The sequence below is a fragment of the Cornus florida genome, unplaced genomic scaffold, assembly GCF_030987335.1.
Source record: "Cornus florida cultivar Cherokee Brave unplaced genomic scaffold, ASM3098733v1 CherokeeBrave_3.0.0_Hap2_Chr05, whole genome shotgun sequence".
NCBI classification, from domain to species: Eukaryota; Viridiplantae; Streptophyta; class Magnoliopsida; order Cornales; family Cornaceae; genus Cornus; species Cornus florida.
In genome coordinates this window covers 76,239,699-76,262,150 of record NW_026775575.1, presented here as the reverse complement: position 1 = coordinate 76,262,150, position 22,452 = coordinate 76,239,699, and the positions used below count along the sequence as shown (strand labels likewise).

At 35.7% G+C, this 22,452-nt stretch overlaps 2 protein-coding genes across 2 annotated transcripts; both read right to left on the bottom strand.

Moving 5' to 3' along the window:
* Positions 1–381: 381 nt before the first annotated feature.
* Positions 382–9,654, bottom strand: LOC132306919 (DAR GTPase 3, chloroplastic). The gene is made up of 9 exons (XM_059804520.1): positions 9,481–9,654; positions 8,113–8,256; positions 7,878–7,994; positions 6,781–6,924; positions 6,573–6,659; positions 5,839–5,954; positions 5,288–5,469; positions 1,378–1,435; positions 382–887 (listed from the first exon to the last, which is right to left on the bottom strand). The coding sequence occupies exons 1-9, from the start codon at positions 9,613–9,615 to the stop codon at positions 764–766; spliced, it is 1,107 nt and encodes a 368-aa protein (XP_059660503.1). The 5' UTR covers positions 9,616–9,654; the 3' UTR covers positions 382–763.
* A 2,126-nt stretch (positions 9,655–11,780) lies between these two features.
* On the bottom strand, positions 11,781–19,984 carry LOC132306918 (ARM REPEAT PROTEIN INTERACTING WITH ABF2-like). Its single transcript, XM_059804518.1, has 19 exons — positions 19,631–19,984; positions 19,339–19,499; positions 17,872–18,044; positions 17,675–17,795; positions 17,503–17,577; positions 17,309–17,403; positions 17,035–17,110; positions 16,745–16,852; positions 16,165–16,293; positions 15,971–16,039; positions 15,721–15,780; positions 14,771–14,894; positions 14,505–14,644; positions 13,457–13,520; positions 13,269–13,348; positions 12,856–12,920; positions 12,643–12,760; positions 12,435–12,559; positions 11,781–12,188 (listed from the first exon to the last, which is right to left on the bottom strand). The coding sequence occupies exons 1-19, from the start codon at positions 19,875–19,877 to the stop codon at positions 12,095–12,097; spliced, it is 2,124 nt and encodes a 707-aa protein (XP_059660501.1). The 5' UTR covers positions 19,878–19,984; the 3' UTR covers positions 11,781–12,094.
* Positions 19,985–22,452: the final 2,468 nt, after the last annotated feature.

Below are 22,452 nucleotides of genomic sequence, written 5' to 3'. Positions count from 1 at the left end.
GAATAGTTTATGCTCGAACTGGCCTATGTTATTGAATTACCACAAGCTCAACCTTCCTAGCTCAAGCCTAAACACAAACAAATAAAATTGCATGAATCAATGTCTTTTAACATAAAAAAATTGTAAATATTTGTACACGTGTAATTGATGTGTATATACTAAGTTGGATGGGTTTAGACAAATTTCTCAGTCCATTCCAATCCCGAAGAGGAAATTAGAGTCGGGAATTTTCAGTGTACAATCCACCCTATCTTTAAAAATTATCATCCAAGCATGTGAAAAGTCAAAAGTAGCCTCAAATTCAGACTACTCAAACTTCAACCATGCTTATGATCGCACTATATGGAGAAGTCATGCCTCTAGATGATTACATTCTGTCTATAACGTATAAAAACAGAACCTGTAGTATTATTTTCAGATGAAAATCCTGGCTTTAGGTTTAGAGAGTTGTCCCCCAATTGCTTTGTGTACACAAGATACATAAAAGACTCATTTAACTAGCTTAAGATGTACATAAAACAGCCTGTATCAGAAGTTATGCTTACAATTGCAATACAAGGTATAAATCTCAAGTCCGGTATCTCATTACATTTTGTAATCGGACCCTATATTTAACTCTCTCACCCCCCCTACTCCCACCACCCAATGGAATGGAGAAAAAGATTTGTCATGGTGAATTGGAATAAAGGATTCCTAGATTCCTATAGAGAATAACAAGACAAAGACGAGATATTCTGGCCTTCAAACAAATTATCGTGCAGCATTACCTGGGAGGCATCTCCAGGGCAAACCAACCGAATTTCCCTTTCCGGAAGTCCGTCAAGATTCGAAATGCTGCTTGATGAACATGACCATTGAACAATTGAAGCGCAAGCTTCTGAACAAATCTGCAGTTCATAAAATCACATTAGCTCCAACTCAAGTCCGGTTTGGAGTGGAATGAAAATGTCAAGGTGTCTGCATTGATAACAAATAGATTCCAAAAGAAAAATATGGAATCAGATCTTTGCAAGGGATGCGTTAATTTATATACTTCTACAGAATAAGTTGTCATTCCTTAAATAGTAGATTTTCCTGATATGCATTTTTGAATATTTTGTTTCCTAACCATCCTGTCAAGTCATAATTTTATTTAAAGTGAAGACTATGATGCAGGAAGCAACATATAATTAAAACTTGTCACTAGACTAATTGAAGCGCAAGCTTCCGAAAAAATCTATAATTCACAAATAATTAGTGATTTAGTGGTCATTTCTTGCATAATTGCTTTTTTTATTCAGATTTTAGAAATTTTCCTGACCATCTTGTCATGTCAAGTCACCTTTTTATTCGAAGTGAAGTCAATAATGCATCATGCAACACATAATTAAAACATACGTTTTACCACAGTGACCAGACATCTCAATCTTGTAGCGACCATAAAGAGCTTCTGTACCTGTTAATAAAGAAAAAGGGAAATCCCGTTAATACTGGCTCATGCTAGCATTTGAAGATCTCAGTTACAAGAAAAGTACACGATTATGAGCCACTGGTAAATGTGGCAACGAGCATGAAGACTAATATTCAACAATTATTTGGTAATAGCAAGTAGGTCTATTTGTGTAAATCAAAATTTTATGCAAGAGGACAGAAAAGAGACTGGCTCTTCTGCCTCTCCAGTTATAAATGACTTGCCACATCCTAGTATAAAGGGGAATTCCAGTCCTTTTACTAAGAAAGCAAGAGAAACTGGCCCACACTGAAATGCCAGCCCTGTCAGCATGGTATGACCAGCAGCGTAAAATGTGGAATGGGAAAAAGAAAGTACGTAATATGTAAAAATATAGTACGATTCTTTAAAAGTAAGACTAAAAATTCGGCATAAAAAAAACATAAATTGTAAAGAAATGCATATTTACGTATACAGGTTCAATACCGATGCTAATGAAAAATTTGTGGTGAAAAATTTGGTAGTATTTATATATTATTTGTTTAAGTATATTAAAATAATTATAATTTTTATACTGTTCTTTTATTTTTTTCCAATGATATTCCAATATTGATGAAATTAATAGTGTGATAAAATGAATTCATTGTCATAAGAATATTATAAAACATCCATAGAGTTGCATTATTTTTATTTTTTTTTTTTACTTACCAGAAAAAATAGTTCTTGTATTATTTATCTCAATTATTAATACATAGTTTTAACAAAGTGCATATAATTATGTAGTTGAATTAATTCATCATAGCATATAATATAACGCATAGATATATAATATTGTATGATAATAGTTATGACCCACGAGATATAAAACTATTAACTTTCTTACTGACCGGGAAAATGAAATGTTTACGTTAAGTGCCAATTATGTTACCATAATTGCACACTATTTTATAACTTATTTTTTTCTTCTAATAAAATGATTAAAGGCAATGTAATCTTTTTTTTTTAAATAATTATGTAAGTGAAGTAGTTTTGAGGATGTATAATGTAAAACATTTAATATGTGTACTATACGATTCAAAAAAAAAATAGGAGTATCATTTGTTAAGTCTGAAACTTATATGGACAAAGGAAGTTTATTTTTATATTATATATACATACATATATTATACGCGTATAACACGTGCTTATGCTAACCATGTTACAAACTATCATTTTCCTATTTACACATTTAGGGCCACGTATTTTTATTTTCTAATTCAAGACGTATGAACAAACACCATCAGGAAAGGACAAGGATGAGACCTTTATTATTCCTTGTCAATGAACGGCTCAGGCTCGGGCTCGGCTCATTAATTACTCGGCTCGAGCTCAAGCCGAATTATGAGGCTTGATTTATAAATGAGCCGAGTCTGAATATCAGTAGACTCGACCCCTTTGTTCATGAACCGTTCACGAACTGGGCTCGATAATGCGTTCACGAACACACTTGATTATAATATATATAGACATACTCAATTATAAAATATACAGAAGTATTCAACTTTTTCTATATATACAACTTTTTCTATATATTCATAATATATATATACACACACAAAAGTATTCAACTTTTTCTAACTTATGCCCATGTGATTCAAAGACTTTTTCGCATCAATCAATAAATTTATATAAATAAGTATTCAACTTTTTTAAAATCTGCCACCATGCCATCCTAGACTTCCTAGTCTAAAACTTGGAGTATTCAACTTTTCAAACCTGCGGCTAGCGTGCCACCAGTACCCATGTGATCCACACACCCTTTTTCTCATCAGCCGACATCCATCATAGTCTAGAACTTAGGTTGTCTTAGTCTGACTATCCACGTGATGCACTGATACACAATAAAATTGAAACCCACTCCTCACTCTTCAATTCTCATTTATAGATATCATATTCATGATTCATATTACTTTCTCAGTTTCTCTACTCACACAACTGGTTCGGTTGCTCGTTTTGCCCCACAACAACGCCGAACATCTTCTTTGTAAGTTGAATTTTTTTACTTCCTCACTTCTTTTATCTTCTCTCTCAAATATCTTTACATAAATTGGGTGTTTTTGCTTTTGAAAAGTTAGGATTTTATTTGTTTTGAAAACACAACTTATTCTTACTGATTTGTTGATTTTTTTTTGTTTTTATCTCTTCATCTATTGAACCTTTATGTATAAATTTAGGAGTTTTTTTTTCTTTGAGAGAGTTGGGGTTTCTTCTTTTTGAGAAAATTTGAAAGTATCTCTCATTTTCTTTATTAAATAGTCTGAAAATTCTTCTATTCATAGTTTCTCTTGTTTGGAATGAGTTTCAGGATGTTATACTTGCGGATGGTTCTTTGAAGGCAGAATGTGTCTATTGCAAAGCTCGACTCTCAAAAAATGACAAGGGTTCTACCACTCAAAAATTGAACGAGCTATCAAGCCGAGCTCGAACTTCATTAATAATGGACGAGCCAAGCTTGAGCACTACCAAATGAGCTTGAGCCGAGTTCGAGCACTATAGTTTCATGATTGAGCCGAGCTCAAACAAGACCTTACTCGGCTCGGCTCACTTGCAGCCCTACTTGTCATAATATGATAAGTCTCCTGCTAGACTATATGAGCAAATCTGTTCAGATTTTATCTTCAAGTGTAATGTATAATGTGATGTTTCGCACTATGAGAAAATTTCAACTAGTCCATACTCCATATGTTCTACCACGGCTCTCAAAGACCACAATACCTGGTGTGGTCCCAGTAAATCAAGGTTGTTGGGAGGAGTTAATTGTAGAAAGACCTAACCTTTGGTGTTATTTATACGAACTGATTACCCTCAAACTCTCACACTTTGTAGCACAAATTTTACCTTGAGTCTCAAAAGCTTCCAGTTCTGTAAAGCTAGTGTATATCACAATAGAAGTTATTTTTTAATTAATGAAAAGCTTAAGATCTTAAACTACAAAGTTCAAATGGAACATGGGTCACCGTATGCAAGATAAAATAGTGTTATTTACAAAGTTTTGACAATTGACTACAAATTTAAAATTCAGCCACTACAGAAGTGGAGCAGGTTGAACAAGAGTTATTGCCCCTTACAACTCAACAACAAAAAGGACTTTATCGTAATTAAGGTCTCGTCCAAATAAGTTTGATCATATTCTCTCATACCAACTAACATGAGGCCACATGTCCAAATATCTCAGCAGATTTACATATGAAGTTTTCCAATTATCATCACGCTCACCAACAGGCAATGGCCTAGCGGTACCAAGCCCCTACTTCTCAAAGAGAGGTCACGGGTTCGAGCCTCAGTGGAGGCATGTGTGTGTGAGTACCAATTAGAAAAAAAAAAAATTATCATCACGCTTTTCTTTAGAAAAAAAAAAAAAATTAGAATCCGGAAATTAACTGTGGAGATGGTCTCAACATGCTGAAATTTGCATAACAAGAAACAAGACTCAAACCACTTCTAGCATTTCAGTTAATTTAGGCCAGGACCAAAACCAAAGCTAAAGCAAGATTACCAACAGGCCAGTGGCCTAGCGATACCAAGCCCCTACTTCTCAAAGAGAGGTTAGGGTTTGGGCCTCAGTGGAGGCATGTGTGTGTGAGTACCAACTAGGAAAAAAAAAAGCTAAAGCAAGATTGACCTCTAGTCTTCCATTTATCTATTTATGATATGCACAAGTTCAATAACATGTTATTATTTGCTAGTTTCAAATACTTACCTATTAAACATAAACTAATTCTGAAACTGTTCCCTAACCAACAATGTTTCTTTGCAACAAATCTCCTACCTAGTTCCAAGAAACAACAAAACCAGTTAAAGAAAGAAAAGGTAACACACCTACTGCTGGAAGCCTTGAAAGGATCTGCACAAGAACGGCTGCAACATCAGCAACATTGTAGGATCTCTCTCCAATATCATCGCATATGGCAAGTTTTATTGCTGCAGACTGATCGCAGATCCGCATTGGGATTATTCCAGGGGAATCCAGTAACTCCAGATCTTTCCCAAATCGAACCCATCTTTTCCAAGATTAAAAAATAGGATACAGAAGTAAAGAAAAATGCACTGAAATAGTCAACAATTTTTTTTCATCTATACCTAGAGTAGAAAAATGAAGTTTTTTTCTTCAAACCCAGAAAGATATGAAATGCAAAACTCAATACCTATTCCCAGTGTATCTGATTTAATTTTGTGCCTCTTCCAAACTATATTTTAATATTTAAAAACTTTACCTTCTTTTAGATAAAATCATTCCTAACAGAATTCTGAAGAAATTTTGATTTCTTGGACTATCATCATTGTTATTAAAAGTAAAGATTTTAACTGAATGCTCTTATCGTTCCTTCTCTACTATAAAAAAATTAAGAAACAAGATTGATAAGACATACCTCAATTCCCTTGTAACACCTGGTCTTGGAGCCGCTGCACACATCCGGCGATTCAACAAACGGTTAATTAAAGATGATTTACCAACATTTGGATACCCAACTATTCCAGCTCGAACCTGTCAAATAGTGAAGGTAATCCTCAATTTTAGGCTTCATAACTATCATTGTAGTTTGTGAACGATGAAAACAATTCCCCCCCTTCCCCCACTTTTTTTTTCCTTTTAGGTGAAGGTAAATATGAGATAATAACTCCCATAACTCATTCTTAATTCTGTTTTTGTAACTCAGCCAAAAATGAATTTTCTTTCTAAAAAAAAAAATTAAAAAATCCAAAGTCTACTTAAATAATTATTTAGGAACGAGATCTCTAAAGTATAAATTGCGGATGATGTGGCCTTATATTACAAGACATGATTGCAAACATTTGTCTAATATGTAAGAACAAACAAATTTTTTGTTGCCTCCGAGACTACACAAAATGTAGTACACAAGAATATTTAAATGGCTTAGCATTTTTGTGTGAACACTCAATGCACATATGAAACTATACAACCAATGCAGGTATAAAAAAATTTAAGAACAAAAACGCAATGTACATTTGACTCTACGGCAATTCAATGCAGCTCATTTGACACCTTCAAGTGAAAAGCCAAGTAAGCAACCAAAGAGGCACCGTCAATAACTCCCAGCTAAAAGAAAGGTGAATCAATACACCATAGATCTGATAAACTTACTGGGCGAGGAAGTAGACCTTTTGCTTTGCGTTTTACATTCACACCAGCAGCTAATGCCTTTGCCAACCTGCTTAGCTTCATGGATCCCTGCAATTCCCAGAAGAAAGTTATCTCACTCTCTCTCATGCACACACGCAAACACTCACTGTGTGTGTAGAAAGGAAGGTTTAAACTATCAAAAATTAAAGAAAGGTATGTAGATAAGTACCATTCCAAGCTTGCCATTGGAAAAAACAACCTTTGTTCCCTGATTTGCATAATAAGTTGCCCAAGCATTCCGGTCTGCAGTGGATATCATATCTTCTCTATTCAGGACTAATATTCTTTTTCTATTGCCAAGCCATGAATCCATCTGCTCATATAAGTTCAAATTTTAAGCATAAGCAAATGAATGGAAGAGTTCAACAATACAAGTTTAGAACACCTCAGTCCCAAAAGTGGTGGACCATGGTGTTCAGGCAGCATGTTAAGACGTGCTTTTAATTGACTATCCACAAAAGACATTAAAAACTCCAAGGATTTACAATTTCTCCCGTGTACCCACAAAAATAAAGAACTAAGTACAAAAATTTCATCATCCCTATCAAGGACTCTACCCCATCAAAAGACATTTTAGGATAACACATGCAGAAGAATACTTTTTTTACCTAAATATAAGAGTAACTGTTTTACTATAATGACACGGGAATACCAAAATATCCACAGATGCACCCCAGTCAAGCTAATGCAGTCTAGGAAGCAACCTAGGTGTCACATTAGCTGGCCAGACTATACACTACCTGACTGAGGCTGTAACGGCATTGGTAGTCAGGTGTTAAATAAAGAATGCCCTGAGGTAGCCTATTGCATGAAGAGAAACAAAATGTTTCATGATTGTATACATTTCTAGTTTTAATGCTCTCTCTCTGATTTTCTTCTTTTGGATTCTTTTAGATTTCCATGTAACTTGCATGGCTCACTACCATGTAATGTTCGTTCTTAAAAAATTCAATTTGTCTAACATATAAACAGGGATACTAAAAGTATGCATTTCTACCTCTCATATGTTTGTCACTCGGTGTTTTCTTTCCAGCAGAAGAAACTAAGATACATTACACTATGTGCATAGAATTTTTCAACTAAAGGTGTAATTATATATCGAGCAAGAATAGAGGTATGTTTCTGCTGCCCAGTTACCAGGCCTACCACCAAGGCCACGCTTTTGAGAGGCCTATTTGCCCCAACATTGCCCAGAAGACACGACTGCATCACCATACACACACATCCAAACCCCCAAGGCAATAACAATATGAAATAGAAATTAACCTGTGGATGACTTGTGGACATAGGAATCCTTGCATCTCGCACCTCTATCACAACATCCATCAATTTCAGCTGTTCTTTGAGTTCTTTCTCTGTTTTTGCAATATGACCAGGATACCACTGTTCAGCCACCAGCCCAACAAGTATATAGGAGTAAGGATGACAATCCAGAAAATGACATTTCTCACTAAAATAGCACTAATACTTTTAGTTACAAAACCACACACCTTATTCATACCTGGACAGGGCGCAATGCTTTTGTCCAGTGATAAATATCAGCATCCAGATCGATCCAATCATTTTCTCCTTGGAAGATTTCAACTGTGCTGCTGGAATTGAAACTGCCATTTCCATTCAATCTTGGATTTTTTCCACCAACAATCTGTAATGTTTTGGGTCACAATTATGCTCTTCATTCAAATTTGTAGACAAAAACTTTTGATTAAACAAACTGAAAAAAGCTCCGCAATTTGAAATAATATTTGACTTTGTTGGAATTTTTTTTTTTTTTTTTTTTTTTTTCAGAAGCAAAGTTGCAAAAAAAAAAAAAAAAAAGAAAAGAAAAAAGGATGGGAGAGACTCTAGCTCCAACTTTAATTAATCTGAAGTGGGGCAAGTGACAACTCAAATCAACACCAGCTTCTTGATTAAACTATGGTTTTGTGAAGCATTTTTAAGCTTCATAAAACTATAATTGTAGCCGCATTTAGTCACTAACCCTCACTAATGGCCTGTTAGTACTAGTTTCTGAAAGTCACTGACCCCCACTAAAGGTCCTCCCTCCTCAACCTGCAATAACTCTAGTGAATATTGTTTGCCCAAATGAATTTCGGTAGCTTAAATTGTTCAGAAAATTTGATGATTCAACAATAATGTCCTCCTTCTTGACCGATTCCCAAAATTAAAGTCAGGTTTTTTTTAATCAAATTGATGAAATATCAAAATAGCTGAAATTTTGCAATCCTAGAAACCACATTTTCATGCCAGAATCATAGATAGAAACAAAAGGACCCAAACGATTTGCCTTTACGATAATCATTTATCAATATTCAGAGGTTAGGGCATCATTTCCTTATTCCGATTTACAGGTACTTCCAAACCATGGTTACAATGCCCAATGCATTTCTCTCAAATTAACATAGTTACTTACTGGACATACGTAGAAACAAACCTATATTTATCAGAAGAGCTACACACAACCCAAAAAGAAAATCTTATACTATCTTCCAACATATTCAGATAAGCATTTGTCCACTTAATATGAGATTTGGCGACCCCAATCGATTTTTCTGATTTAATTTTAATTAATTAAACACACCTGGATTGAATAGTACAACCTTGAGTTCGTGTATTGGGAAGTAAAAAAACTGAAATTTCAACCTCATATATCTCATTTATCTCATTATATTTAGGTCCTGAACAAGAACCAAGAAGCTCTACTCAGAAGAGCACGTTACAACTACTTTTAGGTCACGCGAGGAGAAAACTATAATCGATATAGAAACTTTCTTTCTCTCATTTTCTAGACAATCAAACGGAGTATAACTAGATAACACATTTAATACACCTATATATATATATATATATATATATAATTGTGTCTTGCCTGAATGGTGGTCGGAGACGAAAGAGGAGCAGACGCAGCGAGAGCCGTCGGCGAAGGTTTGGACCGTCTCTGAAGAAGAAAGTGTCCGGTAATTGTCGGGTCGGGAAGCGAGAGTCCGTAGAGCTGAACCGCCATTAGTAAATAGTTGGAAGTTCTCTCTCTCCTGTTTATTTTAGTTTGCCGATCGGATAAAAAATGATTGTTTCGGTCGCCACCGCTCTGATCTTGCCACGTCATGAAACGAGCTCATCAACAGTGGGTCTCAACTAATTGATAATGTTCTTAGATATTTATAGTTCAATACCACTTTTCTAAATACAATTTTGGGTAAAGTACATTGACACCCCCCGAGGTTTGGGGAAAGGACAAGCAGAGAAAAGTTAGCATATTTTTGGACAATGACACCCCTTCAAGTTTGAAAAATGGATAAAGAGACCCTGAAGATGGTGAATTGACCTTATTACCCTTTCAAATAAAATTAACATTTTAATTGACTTAAATACCCTTTGATTAAACCCAAACCCGAAACCAAACCCGAACCCGAACCCGCCTGCGTATATTATACAGTTCACCAGAGGAGAGAGAAGGGAGATCAGATGGATGGTGGTTGTGGCCGCGGTGGTGGGTGTAGAGAGAGGGGGAAGAGAGGGGCGGCCATAGTTGAAGAGATGAGGTAAAGAGGAGAGAGAGGAAGAAGCATCGGCAATGACTGCAACAGTGGGGTGGCGGCGATGACTGTGACAGTGGCAGCGAAACCCAGAAGCATCGGCGAAACCCTGAAATTGCCGGCGAGGACCAAGCTCCGATGACGATGCGGCCACGGACAGAATAGTGTGGCGAAGTTTAGAAACCGAGCAACAAGAGATCGATGAGCAAAAACAATCCGGCGAGGACCAAGCTCCGATGACGACAAGGTTCAGATAAGCACAGTCCGGCGACCGTCACCTGCAAGGCCGAGGAGGCTGAAGTGCCCATCGCTTCTGCCGTCCGTTTTAAGTCCAATTAGAGCCCTTCTCCATGCGAAGGTGAGAATTGGGGATGGTGATGTGCACAGATGAGGGGGTGATATATATGTGTGTGTGTGTGCGCGTGTGTATGAGAGAGAAGAGGGTGGTGGTGGCGGCGGCACCGATCTCATCCTCAAATCTTCCCTGCAGGCTCAAACATCAACTCTCTATCGCTGTCAAGAATGAAAAACGCCGGCGTGGGGAACGTCTCTGTCAATCCCGGTCAAACCCGGCTTGTCCAAGGCCGAGTTCGCCGCCCGAACCGAGGCTGCGAGGTCGAGGAGGTGGTAGTGGCAGAGCTCCTTTTTGGCGTCTTCTTTAGTGGGTGGTGATTATGGAGGTTGGGGGTTGGTGGAGATTGGGGGCGGTGGTGACTGGTTGTTGGTGTGTGTGTGTGTGTGTGTGTGTGTGTGTGTGTGTGTAAGTATATATGAAAAGGGTATTTTGGCCATTTAAGTTTTAAATATTTTATAATTAAAATTAATAAAATAGTGAAGGGTAAAATGGACTTTTCACTTGATTTAAGGCTCTGTTTGGAGGGCAAATTTCACAAGGGGGTGTGTTTGTCCAAAAACAAGCCAACTTTCATCTGTCTGTCCTTTCCTCAAACCTCAAGGGGTCTCTTTGTACTTTACCCTACAATTTTAAATGATTCAAAATATATAGTATATATTTAAAAAATTATAAAAGATAATTCCATAAATATAGATTTTTTAATTAAATTTTCAAAAGACAATTTTGAAAACTGTCTAACAAACATATTTTTTATGGTTTATAATTTTCAATTATAAGAAAATTCTTTACAAAACTGAACCAAACACACTTTTGGCAAAAGAAAATTTTTTATTATAGAAATGAAATGAAATTATTCAATAAAAATTACTAAATTTGCATTTAAAAGATACTGAAACTATAATCAAGAAATGAATACTTGAAAATACATATTTATGTATCTTCAAGTATTCATTTAAAAAAATCTTCCTTGTACCACTCAAATAAATTATGTAGTGATTATGATATATATATATGGAATAAGAAAATTTTTAATTTAAAGGGCAATCTTTAAATACATAAATAGTTAATCAAATAAGGGTTTATAAAATAAATTTACTAAAGCAATCACTTCATAGTGATGTTGACACACACACACACATACACACACACACACATATATATTTCTCATTTTATTAAGAACAAGAACTTCAAGATTTTCCAGAGCACACTTGTTTTTGAAGATTCAATTTCCAAATTTTGATTCTAAATGTGTTTTGCATGGGAGTAACAAGGAGCAAATGAATCAATCCATCACTTGAAATAGAACCATTTTGAATGAATGGAATGTTTAGCACGACAACTGAAATTATACAACTCGGAATATTCACAATGATGCCATCAAAAAGACCGTTCGAAGATGCCACCAATTCAAAAATAACTGCCACAAAAATCTGGAATTTGCATCAAGTGAGGAATTACAAAAAAAGCTTCCAGATCAATCCATTTGCCCAACCACGACGGGACTACAACTATCTGTACATTCAGTAAAACTGTGTCATACCAATCAATGGTGAAACCGAGACTAATCCACGACAAAACTAAGATCCAACAGTCTAAAGCCGCAAGTCAACTTGTACGGGCCTAGTAAGCAGTCTTCCAAAGTAATTACGTATCTCCGGCAAAGTTCGCTGAATCAGAAAAGGGTACCTGAATATCACCACAAGTTCATTTGATTAGTTAGAAGATCAAAACCGATAGAGAGAACGTATGGTACAATAGACAACCTGTTCATTTGTACAGATTCCTAATCAACTTAAAGACATCAATTATGTTAACTTGTGTCAAGAAATGCGTATGTATCCAAACAATAGCCAATTATGACGAGGCATGCCGGTTTTGGTTGGAGTGTAACGGGAGAGAGAGAGAGCAGCCAAAAGGAAGGAGATAACATACCATGGCATGGCACTCAATTTGTCAAACTTCTCCAAAATAAACAGGATGCACGCATGTCTTAATGACAAAGCATTGAAAGCCTCTGATAACTCGTACATGAGTGAAATGTTTTCCGCTGAAATATCCTTCAGATAGGTAATCAAGAAATCATCAGGAAAACTGGTGACGGATGTGAAAAAATAACAGTTCAACTAATTCCTTAACTCACCTGTGCAATGGCATACTCGCAGAGCCGCTTGAGCCCCTCCAAGAGATACTGATCGGCGGCTCTGAGAAGCTCCTGCGCAATATCCAAATTGACATCGACTGAACCAGTGTATATGTATCTGCCAAAATACGAGAAAAAAGAAAGGTATGGCGTCAATTTGACGACACATTACAATTTTTATTATACCAAATGAAATAGGACTGAAATTTGCACCTCATCATCAACTCAAAAACATTCCATCTAATATTAGGAATCTCTATATCTTTGGCATCCTTCTCCTGCAATGAATTTTTTTTCAGAATTTTCATAAAAAATAGAACAAATATCCATAAACAAGAATAAAAAAATTCAGCTGCGGCCTTTCCAAAATCGGGGTACAATATAAATACATGTGAGAATCAATTATCAGTTAGACCATCATAAAGCAGGGATATTTCTAACATTATTGAAGTTCGCATGCAGATGTAACTCCTAATATACTCCACAACAATCATTGATTTCCTAACAAGTTAAATAAATAAATAAAAAGAGGAATGGGAAAGAAGTGTGAATTGATGGCTGAAACCACAAAGACATGCCACAGGAGAAACAAAAAGCAAGATCCAATGGGTTGAATCCATACTCACCCTGTAACCACCATCAAACATTGCCCGAAATGCATCAGAAGAAGCAAGCAGACAAATTCTGTGGGCGTAGAACCGTTTACCTAATGAGTGAAATACATAACTGGTAAGCTACAGAAACACAACTATCAAAATAAAGAATGGTATGCATGAAAAAATATAATTGTTCAGAAGGGGGTACAAAATTCCACCTTCAATTAAAAATGTAACATCAGATAGAGTGGGATTGTTTACATATTGTTCACCCAAATATACCTGCAGCAAAAGATATGCAAAAATTAAGCATACTAAATGAAATAAAAATAGTTATGCTATATCAATAGCTTCAATGATAAAAGTCAAATTAGTAAAGTATCTGTACTGCCAAAAATGACAATGATAAAACCCATCAAAGATGCATTCACGTGAACAACAAAGATTTCAAATCTAAAGAAAAAGAACAAGATGACAAACTATGTCACTTCCATTAGAAGGAACATATGCTTACAAATAATGGAAGCATGAAATATATATAATATGAGAGGTGCATGTGTTATCAAAATATCATTCTTGAGATGCTTCCTAGGCACCGCAAACTCCCCTTAAAAGAACTTCCAGTGGCAATAAACAATGATAGGTTATGTATTGCACACTGTGAACTAACTAATGATATAAGCCAAAACTCCTAAAAAGTTTGGAACAAAAAAAATATGGATCAATTGCTGCATGTACGTCATGACCATCATGTGTATCCTCATTCCTCATGTATTATTAAATATTATTTATTAAAAAAAAAAAAAAAAAAAATTGGTGCATAAAAAGAGATTATATAATATATAAGCCACAGCACACAAGTACTGAACGCAACAAAAGTTTACACCGCAAGAATGTCCAACACTTAAAAATAAATATAACTTTGAGGTAAACAAAACCTGGAATAGCATCAGCTGATTAAAACATACTATCCTAACTGAAGGTTCAACATTGCAACAGTTCATATTCATTATAAAAAAAGTACCAAGAGATTAAAATATAGCTTCTAACTTCCTTGTCCTTGTTCAAATTAATTACTGTCAAAACACATCCAAAGTGTATGGGTGTATATTGGGGGTAGCTGCAGTTCCTACAATTTACATAATCAACATAAAAATACCCTCTAGGGCTGAAGCTAGAATTAAGGAATAATACATCCAACAACCATCAAAAACTGAAATAAAAGTAGATTGTTGCAACCCTTTCAGACATCAAATCAAGACAGACCTGTGGAGTTGGTGACGGAGGAGCTGCATCCACGGGAGACAGTAAAGTGGCCTTATTAGCCAACTTGTACAAAGCTGCTGAACCATCTCGTTGCTGCTTTAGGTTTGTTGATTCAAGAAGCTCCAAAAGCAACTCTAGTCCTTTAAGAAAATAATGTACATGTAGCAGCAAGGCTGTGAGATTTCAAGATCCCTGAATGAAATTGCTAAAATAAATCCTTAAACAAAAAGGTAAAACGTGGTCAGTGATGGAATGCGAACTTTTACCATTGCTATCAATAAAAATTGTTTTTTGATCATCGGGTGAACAAAGATGAGCAAGAGCCAAAGCAACTCTTATTTGAATACTCTTCTCTGCTGCTCGCATTAAGTACAACAAATGGCTCAACACCTGTCAAGAGAAAGCACTGAAGGGCTTGGTCAACAGGTAACACCTTTCTCATTAGTCATTACTCATTAGTGACTCCACTGAGCTCCAAAAGCTTAATGCCTGCATACTTTTAAACTTTAAATGTACATGTGCATGCAGTTTATTTGATGAAATTATGAGTTATTCATTTTGGCCCACACTTTATAGAACAGCATGATCTGAAAAAAGAAAGAGATTCTTTCTGTAATTTGAAACCCAACTAGACAATAAAACAGTGTAGGTTTCAGAAAATCAAAATATTTTCACTATTGTTTTGTATTCACATTCCAGTATCCTTCCTTGTGTATATATATTTTTTGAACTTAGAAAAAGGTATCATACATAATTCATTAAATGAAGTAAACCATTTTAATTTTCATTTAGCCCACACCACAAAGAGTGAATATATATGCCCTAACTAGTCAAGTAACCTTCTCTAATTTGAACCTCAAAAATTTAAGATATTGAGCTCTTTCTATATATATTTTTTTCCTTGGTTGGTACTCACACACACATGCCTCCACTAAGACTTGAACCCCTGACCTCCCTTTGGGAAGTAGGGGCCTGATACCAAGCTCTTTATAGTTATCTCAAAATTTTCTTATTGACTCCTATGTTACATGAACTCTTCAAAAGTAGTGAAGTACCAGTGTCAAACACATTTAATCATGATATCTTTACTGTTTCCTCAAATATTCACTAGTAGTCTTTACTTGAGGTAATAAGATAGATATTTGTGGGTGAATACAAGGACTAAAAGTCCAAAGATGCTAAAAACATAAAATTAAACAAGAAACAGAAAACTCACTCGTCCACGGATCTTTTCCTCTAATCTTTTTAATGTTTTGGCTACACAATCCCTAGTTGGCTGCAAATAAATCACCCAATTTATACAGTAAGAACAGTACAGAAAATGGAGTACTGAAATCTGTGCGGCAGAGTAAGTCGTGAACTCTCTAAAGCCACGACAAATAAATAGTTATAACATTAAGGATAATCTAGAAAGGACTATCAAAATAAAAAAATAAAATAAATAAAAAAAGGATTTTAAAAAATACTTGGACAATGAATTCTCCATCTTGAAGTTTCTGAACACCCCCAATACTGATAAGATCTGCAACATTGTCCTACAAAAGAAATTCTAGTAAGTTGCACTAGAACCACCAGATCAATGAATAAAGATAAAAACGGCACATAAAACTAAAATACAAATAATCATTTACCAAGTATCCAGGGGATTAAAAAAAAATACCTCATTATCTGCAAGGCCATAAAGAGTAAATGCAGCATTATGTTGCAGAGATCCATTTTTTGAATCGAGAAGTTTCAATAATGGAACAATACCACCACCATGGGCAATTCCAGCTTGGTTATGTGTATCCTGAAAATAAAAAGTTCTCAGCAAACTGGAAAAACACACCTCACAGAATTTACTACCAATTTAAAGGGAAAATATACACATTAAGATCTTTAAAGAACGAGATTAATAATAAGAAACTTGCCTTTAAGACACTTGCCATAGTTAAATTAACAAACATGACATTCTACAAAATCTTATCTCAAGGAATACTACACAAATGCATTCAAATGCTTTTGGTATTAAACATGCGTGGGGGAGATGGAATAGGAAAAAATAAAAAATTCAAGTAGCCTATTTATAACCTAAGTCTATTATACCACAAGGCAGCAAATTATACCATTATGGCACAGGCATGGTTACTTAAAACCTTGCCTATACTATTGCAGAACACAAGGGGTTAAAACAGTGGTTTGAAGCCAACTACAGAGAAATCTAAAATGCACACTCCACTAGATAATTAAATAATAATAACCTGTGCCAACCTCCCTAGTGCAAAAGCTGACATTTCCTTTAGCTGTGTATCTGGAGATTGAAGCATCTCAAGTAATGGTGGGACAGCACCTCTTTGAACAATGTGCACCTGCACAAACATCACCTCTATATGTAATCAAAGATATGTGATAATAAAACAGGAATGGGAGAATGGGCGAGGTGAACCAGCCAGCATGATACTTCTTGATGCTAAAAAGTTGATAATTTTAGCTTGACATACTGAGAAGGAAGAAACCTAGTTCAAAATATGGAATGAATATTTCAATCCACCTTGCAATCTGAATCAGTTGCAGCAAATTGCCCAAGTAATAAAGCTGCTTCCCTTTGGCTCTCTGAACAACAGGAACTGTAACAAAGTATAAAATAAAAAAATTAACAGGTTTTCAAAATTTGAGAGGAAAGATAAGGGGAGTGGGAAAGCAAATTGAGATTTGAATTTTGGTAAGATAACAGCATGCAGCAAAAAACTAACAAAGAGAAAAACTTTGCAAAACATAAGCGAGTGAACACTATCAAACTGAGCAAACGTTAAATGCAGTAGTACCTGAGTAATCCAATAACAGGCTGTAACGCTCCAGCGAGAAGAACTTCTTTCTTAATGTTTGGGGATGAGTGGACAAGATTACCAATCACACCAACCTGAGAAGCCCCTTTAAAGGTCAGCTAATGTGATTGGCAAGATGAAATGCAGAAGATAAGATGTGAATAACGGTTAGTAAAAGAGTTAAGAGCGCCAACCGCTTCATAATGTATGGCAGTATTCTCAGATCGAAGCATTAGAACAAGAGTAGGCAGAGCGTTGCATTCCACAATCTGTAAATTTTTAAATTTTAAAACATCAATTGTACTAAAACTGATAAATGAATTTAAAACCCTAAAGAATTACATCAAGCAGAAAAACCCCATCAACCTGATTTTTGTTTTCATCATTTTTAAAGGCAAGAGTTCGCAAGGCCCCTGCAGCTGCTCGCTGCACCTTCATATCAACGAACTCAAGCAATTCAACAAGGGGTGGGATGCCACCTTCAATCCTGAATGTGCAACCAAAATTTTAAAATAGAGCTATCATACTCGACATGAAATTCCGAAGGATTCAAATAAGCAAACCTAACACGGGTTTTAATGCTGCTGTTCTCGTGAGCAAGGTTAGTGATCGCATCAGCTGCTCTCCTGATAACACCATTGACTGCTCGGGAGTTTTGACCATCCTTGTGCCTTTTTAACAGATTCACAAGATGAGGCAAAGCTCCAGCATCCACTATGAGTTGCTGATGCTCCGGCTGTTCAACAAACAGGAGGCAGTTCACATAAGTAAAATGTCTGAATGGGCAGCTCCAAAATTGACAATTTAGTCAAGACAATGATTACAGCAATCACAAGAGATTTGCCTAATGGATAACCAAAAAAACCGTTGAAATAAATGCCTCCCACAATAATGAACATAGTAGATCCAAAACTACCCTTATCCAGCAAGAAATAACATGAGATCCATCAACCAGCCATTAATTATAACTCCCTTGTTCTTCTCAAATATGGTACTTCGCTAACTGCTTCGAATATTATTGTTGTTGAAATAGTAATCATACCAAAAATGGGATAGAAACAAAAGCAAAAAAAAAAAACCAATCTGTTTACTGCCAGAGTAACCAGGAAATCACTATTGTGCAATTAAAATTTTAAAATAGGGAATGAAACATAAGAAGTTATACCGTTGTGCCATTTATTAACCTCTTTAACTTAGAACCAAATGGTGGCTGACAGGCATACCTTTGATTAAAAATATAACTCTACCTGACAGGAGAAGTTGACATATTCAAAATCCAAAAATAATGTTAATGACTACTTACTACCTGTTCAATTCGATATCACACCACCATATCACATATAAAAATGAAATAACAGTTAATTAACTTCAGTGGATTAATACTCTCCAAACAACCTACAGTAGCATAATAACAGTTTTTGTATCTACAACAACAATTAAAAATATCCCCTTAAATATTTTTTTTTTCTTCCACCATCCGGCGGCAAACCTATCAATATCCTTAATCAAAAAGATTTACCAACAATTCAATAACGCTTGATGTCCTAACCACTTGCACAAACACCCCCAAAACACACACACATATAATATAAAACTACAAATTTATATAGGTTGAAAACATGTCTTCTAGTGGAATCAATTTTTCACAGTAATAGAATCTAAAGCAAGTATAACAACCCAGAAGGTTAATAAATGATCCCATAAATTAAGTATGCACAACAGAGTAGATAGAATCCAACATATAGTCACAAATTTAACTGTGATCTTAATATTAATCTTGACAAGTTTGAACTTCAAAAATCATCTTCGTGCCATACATTTTCTTATGATTCACATGCGGTGCATCACAGCCAGTACAAGAAATGAAAGAAACCCATCTTCAAACATGCAATCAAGTCTTTGTAAATAATCAAACAATTGTGTGCGACTATAAACACCAATCAACCAGATTTGCATAAATAAGTTCAATTAAAAACACTGCAGAAATTAAATATAAACGCCAAAAGAAAAAATTAGTACACAGCAATTACTTTTACGGCGAGGAGTCCAAGCGTGAAAGCGCTTCCTTTCTCGACCTCATGCTCATACGGCTTCGAACCACTGTCGCCTTCCCTCGACGGTGGCGGTTCTTGAAGATGCCTCACCAGAGCCGGAACTGCTCCGCAATCAACAATCAAATTTACAATTTCCTCTGCATGCACGCAAATCTATCAATTGAAACACAAGAACTGCACGACTTGCTGCTACGAATCACAAAAACGAAAGAGAGAGAGTGAAAATGAAATACGAAATTCGAGTGAAAGAAATGAGCAATTGTGTTACCGTTCTTGGCGAGTTCAGAGAGGACATGAATTGCGCGCTTGGAGGAGGCTCGATCTGCTTCGATCCACGAGAAAATGGAGTCGAGGACGTTCAGCTGCGTAGTAATCTCGCGAACAAGATGTTGATGAGCGTCAAGAGGTGAGAGAGAGACGATCTGGCGATCTTCCTCGAAGTCTTGTTCCAATTTTCGCTTCAAGTTCTTTCTCATGGAGGTAGTTTGCTGTTCATGGCGCTTCTGGTTCTCCATGAGAGAGAGACGATGAGTGGGAGAGAGGGTAGATTGGGGAAAAACAAAGCATATGCTTTTCACTTTTTTAGTATCACATATAAGTGTCGGTTTTAGATGGAGCGATATATTTCGGCTGAAATTTATGCCCGCCTATATACAAATTTTCCCAATAAATGCTATTGTGCGCTCCCGCTCTTAATTTTTATAAAATTAAATGCTATCTTATGCTATTTCAAATGTGAGGACTAGAAGTCGTATGTTTTGTTCTTGATTTACAACCGTATTCGTCCCGTTGGCTAGATCCGCGTATACAGACTTGCACTCACTGATTGACACGTGTATAAATTGCCTTAACACTACTCTTATTTTTTAAGAATGTTCAGCAATGTGCTACATGCCACAAATTTTTTAACGTCTTATAATCTTCCAACTTTTCCTACAATACTCCTCATTAATTTGAAAAACTCTAGAACTCCCCTCCCTACCCATGTCATGCAAAGTCCTCCTCAGTGCTCACATGTCACTTATGTGGTGGAACTTTCCTGCAAATTGGTGAGGCATGACATTCTCCCTTATCTAATTCATGGGATGATCTCGTCGTTGTTTCAACACTCGTCTGCAAACTCGTTTAGAAACCCCTTCCACTTGACGAAATACTCCTGTCATATGTCTCATTTGCATGTGAGTTGTCTTTGCAATTCCTCCCTTGCACGGGGTTTGTTGCTCGCAACATTCCTCCGTGCCCAACAACCAATGCCTTCGACGTGTAGCTCGGTCACCTTTGCTTGGCATGACTCCTTGTGACATTAGACTTGATGCTCCTCTTCATGCCCTCCACTGGCAAGGTGTATCAATCCTTTACCTGTTCCACCAAAATCAAAGTTATCCACATATCGTACATTATTCTCTTGGACTTCCCTTTTCTCCAGCATACTCCACGAGTACAGTGTACCTCTATGCTTGTACTCATTTTGACTCCAGCATTGCCACTGAGCACCATAGTTAACAGCAATGACTTTTTGCATGGCACAGTCTCGGCTCCCATGCCTACCCTTATGTTTCCATCATCTGATTGTTCAGTAATTAATAATAAACAAGCACATAATACAAATAAATAAATAATAAATAATCACTTAAAGAAAAACTAAATAATAATTAATAAATAAATCACATCTATAAATTCTTCAAAAACAATTTCAATGGAGTAATAATAATAACCTCCAAAATACAATTCAGGAATCCATATATCATGGACCCCTAAATAAATCTCATTATCTGAACTAAGTATATAAGTTCGAATCTAATATCGATAATAAAGGATAGTTGTCCTGCGTCGAGAAAAATATAAAAATAATGAAGAATTGTCTCTGATCAGTACGAACAACTTTTAAATCTGAAACTGACGTGGACTTAAAAAATATAATAATGATGGGTCAATTCCATGAGCAAGTCATCTCTACTACAACCTAATTAAAAATAATAATAATAACCGATAAACAATCCATCCCACGTAATAACTACATAGTCATACATATATACACACTAACAAAATTTCCTCTATGTATAAGGCAGCCTTAACCTGATAGAGAATATCATCTGAAAAATCACACACAAAGTGGTCAAAAGTCCCCTATACTACCAGGGCACGCCCACCAGTCACCTATACAATCTACTCGTTTCCGACAATATACGTCTCAGTCCTGACCACCGATCCTAAGACCTTAAGCTCGTATCAGGGTAAATACATATAAGTATAATATCATCAACAAAGCCATGACTAACAATGACACAACATAAACGAGTCTGAATTAATTAGTCAGCTAACTTCATTAACACATAGCCATATCAAACAATGACTTAAAATATCAAAGAGACTAGCTTATTAGTTATCTCAATAAGTCTATCACAAACACACATCAATCTCATCAATATCATATCTATCAACGGTACAACTTATAAGTACTGCCAAAGATAAATTGTTGAAGGCACTTCAAATAAAATATCAAGATATTGTGATTGTTTTACAAAGTATGTAAGTACCGATGGCAAATGATGAGGGAGAGTGGATGGGATTATTTAGTCAAAGTAAGGTTTGCACTTTTTATGTTTTCATCCAATGTTGTGCTAAAACTGTTGCTAAATGAATGAACACAATTTTGAGTATCTAATGTGAGGAGCTTAATTTTATATTGGTTAATTTTGATTTCAAGATGTGTCTGATGGAGTCGTATTTTTTTATTAATCTTCAGTCTTGATGTTGGAAGCAAAACAATAAATACAAACAATGTGCAGTCAATACTTCGATTCGACGAGAACATCATTTAGAGAATGTATGTTGAGTGAGAGGACACATTGAACTTCTATATTTGAAAGTTGGCGCAAGATTGCAATTAAGTTTTTGTGTAAAACTACAACATGGAGAAGTCAACCCGGTTGTAAAATTTCCAACTAGTTGCACTTGGTCTGAACAGGTTGTTTAAAGTATAATAATTATAATCTGTCAAAGTCCGACTAATCGCACTTTTTTCAAGCGGTCACGTTTCTAGGATTTCAAAAAAGAAAGTGTTATTTTAGTCAAATTGAATTGTCTTTT

Bases quoted from the DNA above. Each gene is read 5' to 3' on its own strand.
- LOC132306919 (XM_059804520.1), bottom strand. From the start codon at position 9,615: ATGGCGGTTCAGCTCTACGGACTCTCGCTTCCCGACCCGACAATTACC. The intron at 7,995-8,112 runs GTATGAATAAGG...GTGGCTGAACAG, and splicing joins AAGCATTGCGCCCTGTCCAG to TGGTATCCTGGTCATATTGC. The intron at 6,660-6,780 runs GTACTTATCTAC...TGGGAATTGCAG, and splicing joins CCAATGGCAAGCTTGGAATG to GGATCCATGAAGCTAAGCAG.
- LOC132306918 (XM_059804518.1), bottom strand. From the start codon at position 19,877: ATGGAGAACCAGAAGCGCCATGAACAGCAAACTACCTCCATGAGAAAG. The intron at 12,761-12,855 runs GTGCAAATTTCA...GTATTTTGGCAG, and splicing joins GTTTTTGAGTTGATGATGAG to ATACATATACACTGGTTCAG. The intron at 12,560-12,642 runs GTGAGTTAAGGA...ACCTATCTGAAG, and splicing joins GCGAGTATGCCATTGCACAG to GATATTTCAGCGGAAAACAT.